The following is a 17,556-nucleotide window of genomic DNA, read 5'->3' as shown; positions in this document are numbered from 1 at the left end:
GATACTTTCAGCGCAGGATTAGATTCCTCTACACTTTTCAATCTTCATCCAAATTGGGAAAAACCATATATTCTCTACCCAGGATTTAAATACTAGATATAATGTCCTATTTAAAATGCATGTGAGTCATTATCATGTGATTAGGTGATCACCTGGATCGCTGAGTGGTGTTTCTCCTACCCCACTCCGCAACCACTAAGTTCAAATGACAAAAACAACAGAGTTCAGGATAGGATCGTTCACTCTGCCCATGGTGGTCTGCTCACCTGAACTTGTTTTCCAGGTGAGTAGCAAAAACCATAGATATACTAATCGTGTGTTTAAAACTATCATCTGAACTGCCCTCCCGGGGGTACACTGATTGTACGTGGGTGGAACCTACCGTGTGAATAGGGCTCAGTTCTTTTCTCATGCTTCCAAAATTGCACACCCCGCACTTCCATCCCAAGAGGTTGGGTCAAGGTCCTCCTAGATAGTAGGACTTTGTTAGATAGTTTAACTTTGTTAAAACCCCTAGAGTTGCCTGCACTGAGAGTGAGTAGAAGACCTCTCAAGGACCTTCCAGCTCTAAAACTCTATGATTCTGTGACTTAGGGGTAGGGATGTGCCCAAACCGGTTCGGCGCTTCAGGATGGAAGCGCCAAACCGGTTCGGGTGGGCGCACCCGAGTCGGTCCGGTGGGACCGGGATCAGTTCCTTCTAAAAGGAGGAACTCAGGTGCTTACCTGCTCCTCTGCCGCACGACTGCTTACCCAGGACTGGCGCTGGTGTGCAAAAGACCGCGCGTGGCGGCCATGTGTATGCTGTTGCCGCGCGCAGTCTGCTGGGAACAAGGAAGCAGCCGCACGCGGTCTTATGCACACCAGCGCCTGTCCCAGATGACTGGTGGGGCGGCGGAGAAGCAGGTAAGCACCCGCGTTCCTCCTTTTAAAGGCAACCTGTCCCCACCCCGCCCTGCCCCACCCACGGCTGCCGAACCGGCTTGTGCACATCCCTGCTTGGGGGTTCCCATTATTGCTCCCTGTAACAGGGTTTCCCAGAGGTTGTGGACTACAGCTCCCACAATCCCCATCCAAAAGCTGTTGCAGCTGGGGATGATGGGAGTTGTAGTCAACAACCTTCCTTCCTGTTACAAGGAACACTGGTGCCAGTGTTGGAATGTTTAAGGGAATGTCTCTTTTTAAAAGAATAGAGGCGTGTGGGGCGGGGGGTAGTGGCCTCTAGCTTACCTAGCACATAGCAAATTTCTTATCTTATTTTTTTGTCTATGGTATTCTAGTGCCGAGAGGTGGTTGTTATGTTTTGAAATGTTTAATTAGGAATCCTGATTAGGAATCCTAATTTTACAGCAGAGGTTAGTTTTTCAACTTTTGAGAAAGGCATGTCTGAGCAGGGTGAGGTGGAAACCAGAAAATAAGCAAACACCCCCCTCCCTCCCCCCCACCAAAGAAACCAAATTGGGTTATGCTTCTAGATTTCCGGCCTGTACATTTAAAAAACAGAACAGAGAGTTGCACATGGGAGCATACATAATCAAACGAAGACTGATATTCAAAAGAAAATGCTCTTGGTTCTTTATGCTTATCTTGCGGGGTATCGTCTGTGGATTTAAGACATGCGGAAGTCTGTGTTGCAGTCCGATTTCTCCTACTTGAGTGTAACTGAAGCACACACTCCCAAAAGTATTTGTGCAGCAGGCACACAGGAGAACTTCCTGCTGGATCAGGTCCACAATATCTGTCGCTCCTATCCTTGGGGAGAAAGAAAATGTGGGGATTATCCAGGATCTTTCGGAAGACTGCCTGCAAGTATTCATGAGAAATAGATCTCTGGCATGTCACAGTGGTTACTTGCGTCGTAGAAACTCCTACTTGGCTTTCCCAGTGCACAGTGATTATCCCAGGTTTCGTGTGCATCTCGAGATGCAGGCCTGGTCTCCAGCACCCCACTTCTAGATTCAGGATGAAAAAGGCAAAAAATAAAGGAGGGGAGAGCACTGCATTTTTAAAAATGAACTTTTTGCTTGCATTCTTTGTACCTTCGAATAAAAGGGTTAACCAGATAGAAGGTGTTGTGATGGGCACCGTGTGGCATGCATGACTGATGCCGAGGCCTCTTGTGTAACAATATTCCCATGGTGTGTGGAACCGGTGAGATAGCCAGAGATCTGGGGGGCTGTGGGGAATAATCATGTATGAATTGAAACGCCGGGGGAGAGAACACCGAAACATAGGAAGCTGCCTTATACTGAGTCAGACCTTTGGTCCATCTAGCTCAGGATTGTCTACACTGACTGGCAGCAGCTTCGGGCCAGAGTCTCTCCCAACACTACCTGGAGATGCTGTCAGGGACTGAGCCTCCTTCTGCATCCAAAGCAGGTCTCTACCCCTGAGCTACAGCCCCGTCCCCAAAGGTATAGGATCATATCAAGCTGCCATACACTGAGTCAGACCCTTGCTCCATCTAGCTCAGTACGGTCTACACTGGCTGGCAGCAGCTTCATCGAGCTCAGTGCTGTCCACGCTGACTGGCTGCTGCTTTCCAAGGTTCCAGGCAGGATTGGACCTTCTGCATGCCAAGCAGATGCTCTTCCGCTGAGCTCTGGCTCCATCCCGAAAGGGGGGATATTGTTTAGCACTCACACATGTAGCTTCCCATCCAAATGTCAAATTTTAATCTGGTTTGAAAGTTTTGTTTTATTTTATTTTAATTGGTTCATATTGTGTTTTGGATTCCAGTGTATATTGCCCTGAGCCATTTTAGGAAGGGTGGTATATAACTTGAATATATAAATAAATAATAAATAAGTCACCCGAGTGGACCCTGCTTAGCGCATGGGGCTGTTCATGCTCACGCCACAAGACCAGCTCTTCTCCCTGCAGACCCCTTTCCTAAATAGGAATCCTAGGCTTATGTCTGATCGATATTATTCACTCCCTGTCCGTTCCACTCTCCCTCCCCAGAAATCAGGCCAGTGATTGTGGTTCCTTCCCTCTGCCCACACACTTTCTCTTCACATCAGCCCAGTAGGGTAGGCTAGGCTGAGAGAAAGAGAGAGAGAGTGATCTATCAAAAGGTTTCAGGGCTGAGTGGAGAGTTGAACCCAGGTCTCTTGTGCTCCCAGTTTGACACAATGGATACCAGATGGGTTCCTTTGTTGTGCTTTGTCAAAATCAAGAAAACTTCCATGTTCAGAGGCAGTAAAAGGTCCAGTGTGCTGTCGAGTCAGTGTCGACTCCAGCAACCACAGAGCCCTGGGGTTGTCTTTGGTAGAATCCAGGAGGGGTTGACCATGGCCTCTTCCCGTGCAGTATGAGATGATGCCTTTCAGCATCTTCCTAGATCGCTGCTGCCCGATAGAGGCACCAGTGGGGATTCGAACCAGAAACCTTCTGCTTGTTAGTCAAGCATTTCCCCGCTGCGCCAGAGGCAATAGAATATCAGAATCTGGGGGTAAACAATGGGGCTTCTGTTGGAAAAAGCATGCTAGAGAGGATAGACAAGGGATGCCTAACTGGAGGCTTCCCAGCGGTTCTGGACTACAACTCCCATCACCCCAAGCTGCACCATTGTCACTGGGGATGATGGGAGTTGTAGTCGACCACTGGTGGAGATCCCCTGAGATCGGCCTCTGGTGTACATAGGAATAGAGGACGCTGCTGTCTACGGAGTCAGACCACTGGTCCACCTAGTTCAGTCTTGCCTGCACTGACTGGCAGCGGCTCTCCGTGGTTTCAGACAGGAGTCTCCCCCAGCCCTACCCGGAGATACTGGTAACTAAACCTGGGACCTTTGGCATGCAAAGCATCCCCAACGTAATGCAGCCAAGGAATTCTCCTGCCTGTCCGTCCACCAGACCAGCCTCCTGCAAGCTTCCCCAGCTCCCTGGCTGAGCTCTGGCAAGGCGCTGCCGTCCTGTAGCACAGAGTCAAAGCCGTAAATCACAGATCTCACCTGAGTGCAAAATCAGATGCGACAAGCAGCAGCTGCGATGTGTTTGCTTTAGGCCGTTGGCTTCCTCCAATATGAAAACAAAACCCACAGCTGCTGCCAGATTTGGTGTAGGATCATATATCCTCTCTGAGCCACCGATGCTTTGCTGCTCCCTGGAAAGAAATGGATGCTTGGAGAGGGATGGTCCTTTGGATGCTAACGGGGGAAAGGAGGAGGTCTTTGGAGGGAGTTCGAATGTCGCCAAAAAGACAGGCCTAAATTCACACCCATGTGCAGAAAATTAGGCCCCCAGCCGCAACCTTTTCCTCAGTAGTTGCGATTAGTGACTGGTACAGAGACATCATGAGATCATTCACACAATCACAATTTTGTTCTACCCAGGTTTGGGAGCAGGCATGGAGGGAGGCCAGCAGCGGCCAGGCTTCTGCCACGACCGCGACCCCCTAGCCCCGCCCTTCATCTGACATCAGATGCAGAGAGCATTTAGCCACACCCCCATGTCTGATGTCAGGCGTGGGGGGCTTGGTTTATCTCCTCAGTCGGCCAGCGCTGCGAATGGAGCACTGCCAACTTAGCCCCCAAAAGGGTCTGTGCAGCCTCGTTTGAGACCTAAATCACCCCCCCACACACACACACACACCGTGTCTGATGTCAGATGCAGGGGGCATGTCTGGGGTGCGAGGTGTGGCCCTTGAGGATCAGTGGCCTGGGTTCTTTGAACCCGTTCGCTTAATGGTGGCTCTGCCCCATTTGGGAGCTGTGTGTGCTCCCCATTTTTGGTTGTGTGGAGCAAGGTAGGGGTGAACATGGGGAAGGTACCATAGTTGGAACAAACCAAGGTTATCAAACTGTGGTTTGATTTTGGCTTGTTCAAACTAACTCTAGTAAGACAGTAGTTTCTGGAGTTCATTTGTAACATGGAACTGTGGTTTGTTCTTAAAGTGAAAGTAAAAGCATTCCCTCTCCTTCTTTCCTGCATGAGAAAGTAGGAGGGAGGAGTGTGTGAATCGAGGGATCCCTTTGGCTGGGGGTTCTCAGTCTTCGGTTCCCAGATGTTGTTGGATTGCAACTCCCATCATCCACAGCCACAGTGACCAAAGGCTGTGGATGATGGGAGTTGTAGTACAACAACATCTGGGGATCCAAGGCTGAGAACCTCAGAGCATTGTGGATGGCAATTATGGGAATTAAGAGCATAGGAGACTGCCCTATACCAAGTTAGACCATTGATCCATCTAGCTCAGTGTTGTGCACACTGACTGCAGCAGTTTCTCCAAGGTTTCGGGCAGGGGTCTTTCTCAGCCCTAGTTGCCAGGGATTGAACCTGGGACTTTCTGCATGCAAGACATATTCCTCTACCACTGAGCAATGGCCCCATCCCCTACGAGGCTGCCTTATGCTGAGTCAGACTCTTGGTCCATCTAGCTCAGTATTGTCTACACTGACTGGCAGCAATTCTCCAGGTTTTCAGGCTGTCACACTCCAAGGGGGTGTGTTCGTGGCCCTCTGACTCCAGAATCCCAGGATGAGAACAGCCAAGGCCAGCCTTAGAGTAAGCCAGAGAGGAGGTTACTTCATCACCTTCGTCCTCCTCCTGGCTTGCTGCATCCATCCATTTCCCTCTGCAGGGGAACTCCGGCTCCCACACTCAAGAGCAGCCCTTACCATCGGCTGCCTTGGCTTTAAATGCCTTAATACAGAGCTGACATGGCCTAAAGCCTTCTCCAAGCCCTGCCCACTTCCTGGTCTCACTTCCTGCCTCTCCCAATATGGCTGCTCCACCAGAACTGATCCCTGCAGCTCTCCCTGCCTCACCTGCTTAACCCCATGGGGACCAGACAGGCCTAGAAACATCTGACCCCCGTTCCTTTCTAGGGAGGACAAAATCCCCCAAAGAGGGACACTGCACTCCCCGTGTGCCCTGCCGGACTCCACGGGGCTGCGCAGGCAACCAGGTAACAAAGCACCCTGACACAGGCACAGGTCTTTCCCTGTCCTACCTGGAGATACTGCCAGAAATTGAACCTGGGACCTTCTGCATGCAAAGCAGATGCTCTGCCACTGAGCTATGGCCACTTTTGTCATCAGACTCTTGGTCCATCTAACTCAGTATCATCTTCACTGATTGGCACCGCTGCCTAGAGATGCCAGGGATTGAACCTAGGGACTTCTCCATGCAATGTAGATGCTCTATTCCTGAGCTAGGGTTCTGACAGTATCTGGGGGCCCAAGTTGAAGAACCTCTGCCTTCAATCTAAAATTGAGTCGCCGTTAAGATAAAAGGCCTGATTTGAATTGGAATCGAACTGATCCTGATTCAAGCTCGAAACAATTTGAGTTATTCAAATTCTGGTGGGCTTTCCCCCTTGCTCATTGGTTTTCTGCCACTGGCTTGAGAGCTCCTTGCTTCCAGGTTGGCTTGTTATTATACAAATCAAGTGTTGTCATGAGTAACTGTGTCCCCATTGGCTGGAGGGAGGGAGGAGGGTCAGAGAACAAAAAAGGAGGGAATTTCAAAATGTTTTCAAAGGATCTGGAGAAAGGAGGTAGAGAGAGCCCTTAGTGTGCCCTTGAAGAGGATACATCAGGACAGAAGGAAGGAAGAAATCAAGGAAGGTTTGACTTTGTGGTTTTCTTTTCTCAGCACTGAGTATAATATGCTATGCTATTGCTATCTTGTCAACTATCTAGTTTTGCTGGATATCAGATTGACAAAGGCAAAACCTGGGTGCCTACCTTCCTTGAGTTGGTGTTTGATCCATTCGTGAGATAGTGTTGTGGTGAGAAATGGTCAGTGATAGCACAGCTTTGTGGTGTGTGTGTGTGTGTGTGTGTGTGAGAGAGAGAGAGAGAGAGAGAGAGAGAGATTTTCTTGGTGATTGATGTGATGAGCTCCTTGTCTGGCTCTGAGATTAACTTGTGCTTCACTCACTGCTCTGGTCTGCTCTGCACTGCAAGGTTTACTCAGTCAAAACATGGCTGAAGAAGATGTTCTAGTTTAGCTTATAGTTGTGCTTGCTGGCTACTAAGTGTGCTGCTGTGGCAGCTGTTGCAATGCTAGTAACATAAGGAGCCATATTTGAGTGTGAGGGTGACTTGTGCCCATGATGTTACTGCAGCACAGGCACTGTGGCTGGCAATGGATTCTCAGTTGGTGATGCGCTTTTTGGTCATTTTTGGACTAGGTGTTTGGAAAAATATGGTGTTCTGTGTTGGGAGGGGTGTGTGCTTCTCTTCTGCAGTGTTTTTCAAAGGAAGGGTTGCAACATTTGTGTCCTCTGCTTCTTTTGACCGTAGGGAACAATGGGGAAGTCAAAACACCCCATTGTTCCCCATTGGTAGGTCCTAGGGACACCAAAATGGGTTGGGTGGTACATCACGGTGGGTGCTACCTACCACCCAACCCACAAAGAAATGGGCATGTGGGCAATTTAAAAAATATCTTTCCCCCAAACTCCGGTAGAATCCTATTGGGAGGTGCTGGGAAAAGGTTTTTTAAAAATTAATCATCCATTTGCCAATTCCTTTTGTGGATTGTGTGGTTGTTAGAACCCATCGCACCATATCACCCAGCCCACCTTGGTGTTTCTGGGACCTACCCATGGGGAACAATGGGCTGTTTCAAGTTCTCCATTGTTCCCTATGGCTGAATCACTCAATGCGATTCGAGTTGATTGTTGAAAGCCTTCAATGACCGCTGTTCCGATGAATCAATTTGAGTATTTTGCAATTCGATTCGAGTTTGAATCGAATCATATATCGTGCATATATCTAGTTAACACCCATGATTTAGCATTATGTTTTAATGGAGCCATTATTTTAGGTGAATTTATTTTATCTTGTTTTAATGTTGGGTTCTTTCATTGGGCAGCATCCAGCCAAAATTAGTCATGACTAAGTCCCACTGACATTAACAGGGCCTAAGTTATGCATGAATATTTGGCCTCATTGATTTCAATGGTGCCTAACCATAAATAACTAGTTCAATCAATCAATCAATCAATCAACCTTTATTACGGTCAGAAACCAGCATAGATTTACTAGTTGGGAAGGATGTTGCCCATTGGCTTTACAGCATGATTTATTGGTTCGTTTTCGTTTCGGGAGCCACCTGGAGAGCGTTTGGCCTTGAAGGAAGGATGACCCATTTCCCCCAAAATATAATTAAAAAATAGAATAAATATGAGTTTTATGCTCAGAATACTCTTTTCCCCATGCCCTGCCCTCAATGTTAAACAAAGTAAAAAAAAAAAAAATTAAAAAGAGGCAAAGGAGGTAGGAAAGAGCTATAAAAGATTAACTTCTCCCACAAGCAGGAAAAACGACATCAAAGGTCACAAAACAGTTCCGAGTGTGGCTTGCTTAAATGTGAGAGGGTTTTTTTTTTTAATCCCAAAGATGTCAAATCCCTGTTCTAAATTGCGGTTTGATATTCTGCAGACTTGAGCTGGTGCTTCATGATTTTTGAAGGCATTTGCCGTGCTCCCTGGATGGTATGTTTTGAGATATGCACACCTGACTCTGCACAACAGCATCTTCTTCCTAGGCAGGCTGTGATGCAGCTAGCATGGGTGATCTCCGTAGCTTTGCATTTTCCCTTGTATTTTCCTTTTGTGGCAGGTTACATATTCAGTTGCATCCAGTGGTAAAAGTTTTTTTGGGCCAGACCACAGCAGGCTGCAGGGGGAGCACTCCATGACCCAACTTTCTCTCATGGAAAGGTCTCACCGAACACAGAAAAGTATTGTGTCAAGGAGAAAATGAAACCGAAGTTTTCTCCCTGATAACCTAGTTTTCTATGTGCAGGGAATTGGCTGGCTGGCTAGCTGGCTTATTTATTTATTCAGCCTATAAACATGAAAAGTTTGCTACCTTCTCCCCTGCAGCTTAAAATGGTACACTCCAAGAAAAGCTCTGTTACTCAGTTCTGCTGCATGTTTCAGTTTCATGTTACAATTAGTGCATGTTTCTGCTTCAAGGAGATCTATAAAAGGGCTGCATATCTTCAGCTCTCGTGCAGATGCTGGACTACAGCTGCCGTAATTCCTGACTCTTGGGCACTGTGGCTGGGGATGATGGGAGTTGTAGTCCAAAAGCAACTAGAGGGCTTTAAGTCCCATGGCTCCAATCCAGACTAGACTTCAGCAGCTGTGATTTGTATTGAAAAAATCAAGCATGCAGGCTCCAATCATAGAGATATCTGGTAAGATCCTTAAAACCGTGTTGGGGGGCGGAGGGAGAAACATGTGCAGTCTGTGACTGTACCACTTAAGAAAAGCAGATTGGGAGCAGGCAGGGAAAGCTACAATGTCAAGGAAAAGGTGTGCTGCCATTTTTCTCTGTGCAGGGAATTTTCTTTAGTGGGACTGGGGAGAAGTTTCAAACATACTGATGTCCAAGCATCCCACTATAAGCTCAGTGTTAGAATAGCTGCTTTGCATGCCGAAGGTTCCAAATTCGCTCCCTGGCAGCATCTCCAAGACAGGGCTGAGAGAGACTCCGGCCTGCAACCTTGGAGAAGCTGCTACCAGTCAGTGTAGACAATACTGAGCTATATGGACCAAGGGCTGGACTCAGTAGAAGGCAGCTTCCTATGTTCCTATTGGACTCCCTCGACTGACTTCTGACTTGGTTGTATTCCAGGAAGGGCGGTTATCTGTGCTGTTTCTAAACCCTTTAGGTTCCGATAGATTTGGACTGAGGCTGTGATCATAAGTGTGAGAGGTGTGCATTTTTGGTTTCTTCCCATTTTACTGTTGCTTCCGTTTTATTTCCATCTCCTTTCATCGCTGTTTTCTTTTGGTGGTGGTTCAACCAAGAGGCAATAGTATAGCCTTGGCTTCACTTCTGATTCCGGGCCAGAGAACCAGTGCACAGATGCCTTCTCCTGGTCACCATTTGGTTCAATGATATGACCCACGAGACAGCAGCATTGTGGGGTGCTGTTGCTGAAAAGAGACTGTTAACAAAAACTGGACGGCCCCAAACAGGGATTCCAAAAATGGAACCGCCATCCATTGTAGGGTACATTAATTTCAGAATGAATGGCAATAAATGTAAATGGGGCCCATTGATATCTTTTCCATTCATTCCCAAAATAAATGTGCAGGCCTATTCATCATGACGATATGAGACACATTTTCTGTGCTTCTTGACATGTTTCATTGCTGCTTGGGAATAGGATGACAAGCCTGTACAGAGGAACAGAGGAAGCTGCCGTATACTGAGTCAGACCCTTGGTCCATCTAGCTCAGTATTGTCTACACCAGGGATTCTCAATGTTGGGTCCCCAGACGTTATTGGACTTCAACTCCCATAATCCCCAGCCCTCGTGGCCTTTAGTTGGGGATTATGGGAATTGAAGTCCAACAACATCTGGGGACCCAACGTTGAGAATCACTGGTCTACACCAGAGATTCTCAGTGTAGGGTCTACAGCTGTTATGGGGCTTCAACTCCCATAATCCCCAGCCCTCGTGGCCTTTAGTTGGGGATTATGGGAATTGAAGTCCAACAACATCTGGGGACCCAACGTTGAGAATCACTGGTCTACACCAGAGATTCTCAGCGTAGGGTCTACAGCTGTTATTGGGCTTCAACTCCCATAATCCCCAGCCCTCGTGGTCTTTAGTTGGGGATTATGGGAGTTGAAGTCCAATAACATCTGGGGACCCAACGTTGAAAATCCCTCGTCTACATTGACTGGCATTAGCTCTCCAAGGTTGTAGGCAGGAGCCTCTCCCAGCCCTACCTGGAGATGCTGCCAGGGATTGAACCCAGATCCTGCCGCATGCTAAGCAGATGCTCTACCCATAAGTTATGGCCCCATCGTCTAAGGGGGAATATCTTACAGCAGGCAGTGCTCAGATGTGCTCGCCCATCCAAAGGCAAACCAAGGCAGACCCCACTTAGCAAAGGGACAGTTCATGCTCACTACCACGAAACCAGCTCTCCTCCCATGAAAGGAGGAACACAGAAATGCTTCCCCTTTCCCCTCACTCCACACATCCAGAGGAGTTGCAGTGGAGTGTAGAAAGAAATGAATGTTCTAATTTTGCCTCTCTCGTGGTGACTGACGGAAAGGTCCGCGGAGGGCACGGAAACCAGAATCGCCGCCTGCAATACAGCAGCGTGGAAGGAGTGCTGCTGTGACCTACATGGTGCTTTCTTGGCATCTTGCTGGACTTGGAATGGGTCCCGTTCTCCTCCTTCTCCCCCCTCCCCCCCCCACATCCCCCATGTTGCAAAGTGCATTGCTGGCATTCTGACGAAACGCAATATTCCTCCGTCTCTCTCTTGTTTTCCTTTCGGTAGGCAAAACGAAGGCAACGAAGATGAAGATTTCCTACCCACGGGAGAGGCGTCGATTGATTCCTATCCAAACTGGCTCAAGTTCCACATTGGCATCAACCGATACGAACTCTATTCCAGACACAACCCGGCCATCGGGGCCTTGCTGCAGGATCTGGCCTCTCAGAAAATCACAAGCGTCGGTAGGTTGATGGTCACACAGCTCCCATCAGAGGGTCGATCCGAGGTTGCTCCGTGCATCTTAAGGAATGTGTTTGCACGGTGTGCGTAGAGTGCCGAGGGCTTTAAATAGAAGTTGCCGCTGTTTCTGTGCTGGCTTTGAACGCCATTCCTGAGCAAACTCTTGCAGGAGTTGCAAAACAGGGGGAGCTAATCTGATCCATGGTTCTTAAATGCCCGTCAGGCAGAGCCTTATGCAGACAGTAAGCCTGTTCCCGCAGTCATCAAACTCAAGGCAGGAGGCATTCAACCTGGGTTTGCAGGATTATGTGAACTCACGGAAATCCCTCCCACCCAGGTTGTTCAAAGCAGGGTAGCCCAGCTTTCCGAGGAGGACGAGAGGAGAGCGATCCTATCTTGCTTTTCTGGCGGTGTGAATCCACTTCCCTCTTGTACTCGGCTACTGGGACCAAGCAGGCCTGGAAACAATAGAGAGCTGTGGCTAGAGGGGCTGCTCTTCATGGGTGTGTGCCACTCTGCAAAGTACACTCTATGATCCTGTAGCTGCAGCTGCTTCAGCAGGGCTGAGCCCACCTCATGCTGCTTCGTGGCCAATCAGAGGAGCAGCTGCCGATGTAATGAGGCATTTCAGTCTACTAGCAGTGCAAAGCATGCTGGGAAGGCCCACTAGGCCTCCAGAGGATTTTCCATGCTTGCAGCTCCTGATTTCAGCAATGGACACCTTGCCTGGTTTAATTGTGTGTTTTCTGGGCTTCCTGACTCAAACAGGGGTTGTCATCATCTGCTGCTACTGGGGTGGGAGTTCTCTAACCCTCCAACAACCGCCCCCCCCCAGTGGTTGTGTGAACAGGCCTGGTATGTTTATATGGAAGCCCGTTGCATTCGCAGAGGAAAAAGGGAGCATACCAGCTAGCTGCATCCTTGTCCAGGGTCTGGCAAGGCAGCACGATGGAAGCCATTGCAGCTGGAAGGAAGGTCATGGTGGCTAGGGATGATGGGAGTTGTAGTCCAACAACATCTGAGGACCCAAGGTTGGGAACCTCTGAACTCAAGGTTTGACAAAGCTGAAGGCAGCTTCATATGTCCACTGGTACATAGGGGCAGCTTGACAGGGGATGATGGGAGTTTTAGTCCAACAATGTCTGGGGGGGCCCAGTTGGGAATCTCTGGACTAACGGCTTGACTCAACAGAAGACTACTTCTTCTGTCTGTTGGTAGACAGGGAGTGATGGGAGTTGTAGTCCAACAACATCTGTGGGCTCAAAGTGGGGAATCTCTGTTCTAGAGAGATGGCAGCCCAAACTGGACTTTTGGTAGATATTCCATGGTGCCTCGCTGTCAGATATATTATTTTCACATTTATATCCTGCTCTCCATCCAAGGAGCCCAGAGTGGTGTACATGGTTATTTTTATCCTCACAACAACCCTGCGAGGTAGGTTAGGCTGAGAGTTAAGTGACTGGCCCAGACTCACCCAGTGAGTTCCATGGCTGAATGAGGATTCAAACTCTGGTCTCCCTGGTCCTAGGCCAGCACTCTAACCACTACACTACACTGCCCCCCCCTTTAGTGTTTCTGCTGTATGTTTCAGTGGAGCCAGTCCACAGCTGAGGAGCCTTGAGTTGTCTTGCCTATTCCTGTGCATTAATGAACTTAAGCCGACTTCTCGGGTGAGCTCAAGAGAGATGCTGGACGGGGCCACAGGCTCGCTTTCTCGGAAGTGGTTGCATCGATATCACCCTGGTCTGATCCGGCATTGCAAACATTCCCTGCAGCCAATATAAAGATTACAGAATGTGTGATGCTGATAATATATTTGCAGATTGGCGTCGTGGTGTTAAGCTAGAAGGTCATTTTGAAACGTACTCCGTAGGTTTCTGCACCCTCTTCTTGTCTGCATTGCCCTGGTGTGTTTGCCCAGGAATCTTCGGCTTCCACGTGTAGCTTCTAGACTTTCCAGTAGAGCAGGCATTGAGCAGAAGAGAGTTCTGCAAAGTCCCGGACTGAGAACAGGGCCTCAGATGTCTTAATTTTTTTAAAAAAAATGACAGCATTGGGGAGAAAAGTGACCACTCCCACCTTGGAGGCATGGACCTATCAAGAGCTCCCAAGCCCTTAGAGGCCGGACCAATTGGGGAAGATGTTGTACTAACGTGAAATGTTCATTCTCCTTGCTAAGGAGGGTTGATTTGAGTTCATCACTGTGAAGGTTTTGAGGAGTCTCTTAGACCAGGGCATCCCATCTTTTGTACTCCAGATTAGGGGTGTGCACGGAACCGGCGGGGGCTGGCTCGAAGGCATATCTTTAAGGGCAGGGGAGGGTGCCCTTACCCCTCTTGCCACATTCCCCCCCATCGGTGCTCCATTATAAAAGTCTCCATCGGGGCGGCAGCATACCTCCCTGCCGCCCCATGTCCTCTTCGGCTGGAAGTAACAGGAAGTACCCGGTGTGCACGCGCATGCGTCCTGTACTTCCTGTCACTCCCGGCCGAAGAGGACACGGGGCAGCAGAGAGGTACTCTGCCGCTGTGACAGACACCTTTAAAATGGCGCGCCGGGGTAAGGGTTAAGGTCACTCTCCCCTGCCCTTAACGGTATGCCCCTCCCCCGCATTCGAACCAGCCAAACAGCCGGTCACCCAACGTTTGTGGAACATGGTTTCTGTGGGAAGATCTGCCCAACTGTGGAACAACATGAAACGCTTGATATTCAGAATGTCCTAGTCTTTTCTTTAACTGCATGTATGCAAATAAGCCAGAAAGCAAGCTTTCGGTCTCATTTATGCACAGAAGCACCATGGTCTGTATGCCTGTGTTTGTTTATTTATGGTATTTGTGTTTCCTGACACCTGCATGTTGGAAGCCGGAGTCTTGCCCATTGACTTCTTGTGTGGCTGTTTATCTGTAACTAGTGCAATTATTACATGACACTCCAAAATGTTATGAATCTGCCTTATACCATGTCAGTCTCTTAAATGTGGGAAGGCATGCAATCATGGGAGAACCTTTCCATCTCAGGCCGATTGCATTTCCAGAGCACCTTCAGGACCATCCAAAGGGAGGAAAAGGTATATGTCCAGTCCCAGTCAACACGCAGGGAGGCTATTCCCATGATAAAGCAAAATGGGGCTTGATCATGGGAACTACCAGGCCTGATCGTGGGAACTACCGGGCTTGAAGGCAAGCCCGGTGGCCTCCAGGCGGTAAACCTGCCAAACCACCCCTCCCCCTTAAAACGAGTTTGCGGAGCGAGTGCTCCTGTTCTGGGAGCACTCCACAAGCCTGGTTTTTCTACTCGTGGGTTGCCGCAGCACAGCTCCACGGTGCGGCTACTCATGAGGAGACTTCTGGCTTGGGGGTCCAGTATGCCCTGCGTGAACTCCCCAGCCCCCAAACTCCCCAGCCCCTGCCGGCTTCATGATGGAGCCGGCAGTCGTGTGGGTAGCCACTGCGGCCGCCCAGAGCAGACTGTCTGCTCATCTGCAAGGAGAGCGGGCTAAGCCGCTCTGGCAGCCCTGGATGCTGCCAGGGCTAAGCCCACTCTCCCCACAAACCCCCTAGAGGCTTTTCTCACGGATGGTGAGGAGAGCCTCAAGGGCCCACAAGGTCTGGGAGGCATATAGGCAAATGGGTTTCAGAACCAAGGAGAGCTCCTATGGGACACTCACAGGTAGACGGAACTCTTAAATACCTCTGAGCCCAGCCTTCCTGGGCTCCGCCTCCCTGCCTAAAGAGTGGAAGCCAAGTCTTGATGAAGTAGCCCTCTTCATCTTATTTAAATGGGACAGGGCATAGCAAGGCCAAGGGAAGCTCCATAAATGCTGCCTACTGGTATTCGGTTAATTTTCTCCAATTACAAGCATTTATGTATGTACGTATGTATTTATTTGATTTGATTTTTATACCACCCTTCCAAAATGGCTCAGGAAAGACCAGGAACATGCAGAAATTATTATTATTTCTTGTTTACATAGTCAGACCGGTGTTATTGACTGGTTTGTTTTATCCAGACATCGAGTCCTTCCCAAGGACCTGGGATGCCAGAATTTTATTGTCAATTGTTATAGATATCGTCGCAGACTATAGGCTGTTCCCAGTAAAGCTGCTTTTTGTAATTGGCTGGTGGTGATTTCTGTGGCCCCAAGGGTGTTGAGGTGCTCTTCAAGGTCTTTGGGAACTGCACCCAGGGCGCCAATTACCACTGGGATGATTTGGGTCTTTTTCTGCCACAGCCTTTCAATTTCAATTTGTAGATCTTTGTATTTGGTGATTTTTTTCTATTTCTTTTTCTTCTATTCTGCGATCCCCTGGTATTGCTATGTCGATTATTTTGACTTGTTTTTCTTTCTTCTCGACTACAGTTATATCTGGTGTATTGTGTGGCAGATGTTTGTCTGTTTGTAGTCGGAAGTCCCATAATATTTTTACATCTTCATTTTCTTCAACTTTTTCAATTGTATGGCCCCACCAATGTTTGGCTACAGGAAGCTTGTATTTTTTGCAGATGTTCCAGTGTATCATCCCTGCTACCATGTCACGCCTTTGTTTGTAGTCAGTCTGTGCGATCTTTTTACAACAGCTGGTTAGGTGGTCCACAGTTTCATCTGCTTCTTTACAAAGGCGGCACTTGCTGTTTGTGGTGGATTTTTCGACTTTTGCTCTTGTTGCATTTGTTCTTAGTGCCTGTTCTTGTGCAGCCAGTATTAAACCCTCTGTTTCTTTCTTCAAGTTGCCATTCTTAAGCCATTGCCAGGTCTTGGTGATGTCTGATTTTCCACTTATATTGTGCCAATATTGAACCATGCAGGGGCTTATTTTTCCATTTTTCTGCTCGGTTCTTGACTTGTTCTTTCTTGTAGGCCTGCTTTGTATTATTATTATTATTATTATTATTATTATTATTATTATTATATTAAATTTATACCTCGCCCAAACTTAAGTCTCTGTCTACGCTGCTCTTACTGCTGAGCCCCAAGGCTTCGTATTCTGCGAGGCAGCCTCTAAATCCAAAACTCCAATACCCAAGCCTTGTAATGCGGTTAAAGGCACCTCCGATTCAAATCCAAATGCTGAGCCGTCTCAAAGGATGTGATCTGTTGTCTCCCTCAGACCGCCAGTCGTACACAGATCAGACTCGAGCCCAGCTATTGTAAACCTATAAGTCCTTAGAGCCCAATGCCCTGTTGAAATGCAAAGCCTGGCATTGGGGCATGATCCTGTTGATGTTAGGATTGCTCTAACCTCCTCTGAAATCAAGAGCTGGGTTAAGGGAGAGCTTAACAGGGTTCGTCAAAAACATTGGGAAGAGGGTGTTCTTGGCAAGAAGGTCTGCTCTGTCTGTCCAGAACTAGGGTAGTCCTCTGGCCAGAGTTGCCCTCCCCTCTGTCGGATCCTGTCTAGCCTGCTTAAGGAACATAGGAAACTGCCATATACTGAGTCAGACCATTGGTCTATCTAGCTCAGTATTGTCTTCACAGACTGGCAGCGGCTTCTCCAAGGTTGCAAGCAGGAATCTCTCTCAGCCCTATCTTGGAGATGCTGCCAGGGAGGGAACTTGGAAACTTCTGCTCTTCCCAGAGCGGCCTAATCATCCCCTAAGGGGAAGATCTGACAATGCTCACACATCAAGTCTCCCTTTCATATCAACCAGGGCAGACCCTGCTTAGTTATGGGGACAAGTCATGTTCGCTACCACAAGACCAGCACCTGTGTGCAGATACCTTAGCCCGATTCAGACATGATGTCGTAAGAGTGCATAGATGTCTGTACACTTGCACCCATGTTTGTGTGAATGACTGTACCTGTGTTCATGTGAAAAGTGAACCTGGATACAGGCCCTTCAAATGCATGGTGCAGACAGGAAGTGTACTTCTGTCTCTGTGTTCAGTAGAACACGGGAATGGCTGCATCTGTGTACAGATCTGTGCCTGTATATAATGTACACTTGTTATACTAGTGATGAACATAATGTGTGAATGGACTTCAGTGGGAAGGGCTGTTCAGTGGCTTCTGTTTCTGAGGGCTTGGATTCGAAGGGTACTGTTTGGGGGGGCTACAATCCTGGGTTTTTTTTAGTTTCCCATACTTGGTCTAGTGCTGGTCCTGTACATAGG

The 17,556-nt window shown here is 48.4% G+C and overlaps 1 protein-coding gene across 2 annotated transcripts in view; it reads left to right on the top strand.

The window, feature by feature from the left end:
• The window catches only part of FAM20C (FAM20C golgi associated secretory pathway kinase), a 95,847-nt gene that overhangs the window by 5,738 nt on the left and 72,553 nt on the right, over nucleotides 1-17,556 (top strand). For both annotated transcript variants that reach the window (XM_053276440.1, XM_053276441.1), the window contains exon 2: nucleotides 11,268-11,446. In XM_053276440.1, coding sequence (XP_053132415.1) covers nucleotides 11,268-11,446 — 179 coding nt within the window. The remainder of the gene's footprint in view (nucleotides 1-11,267; nucleotides 11,447-17,556) is intronic.

This window comes from Hemicordylus capensis, chromosome 13 (assembly GCF_027244095.1).
Source record: "Hemicordylus capensis ecotype Gifberg chromosome 13, rHemCap1.1.pri, whole genome shotgun sequence".
NCBI lineage: Eukaryota > Metazoa > Chordata > Lepidosauria > Squamata > Cordylidae > Hemicordylus > Hemicordylus capensis.
Note: the sequence above shows the minus strand (reverse complement) of the source record. Positions and strands in the feature narration are given on the sequence as shown.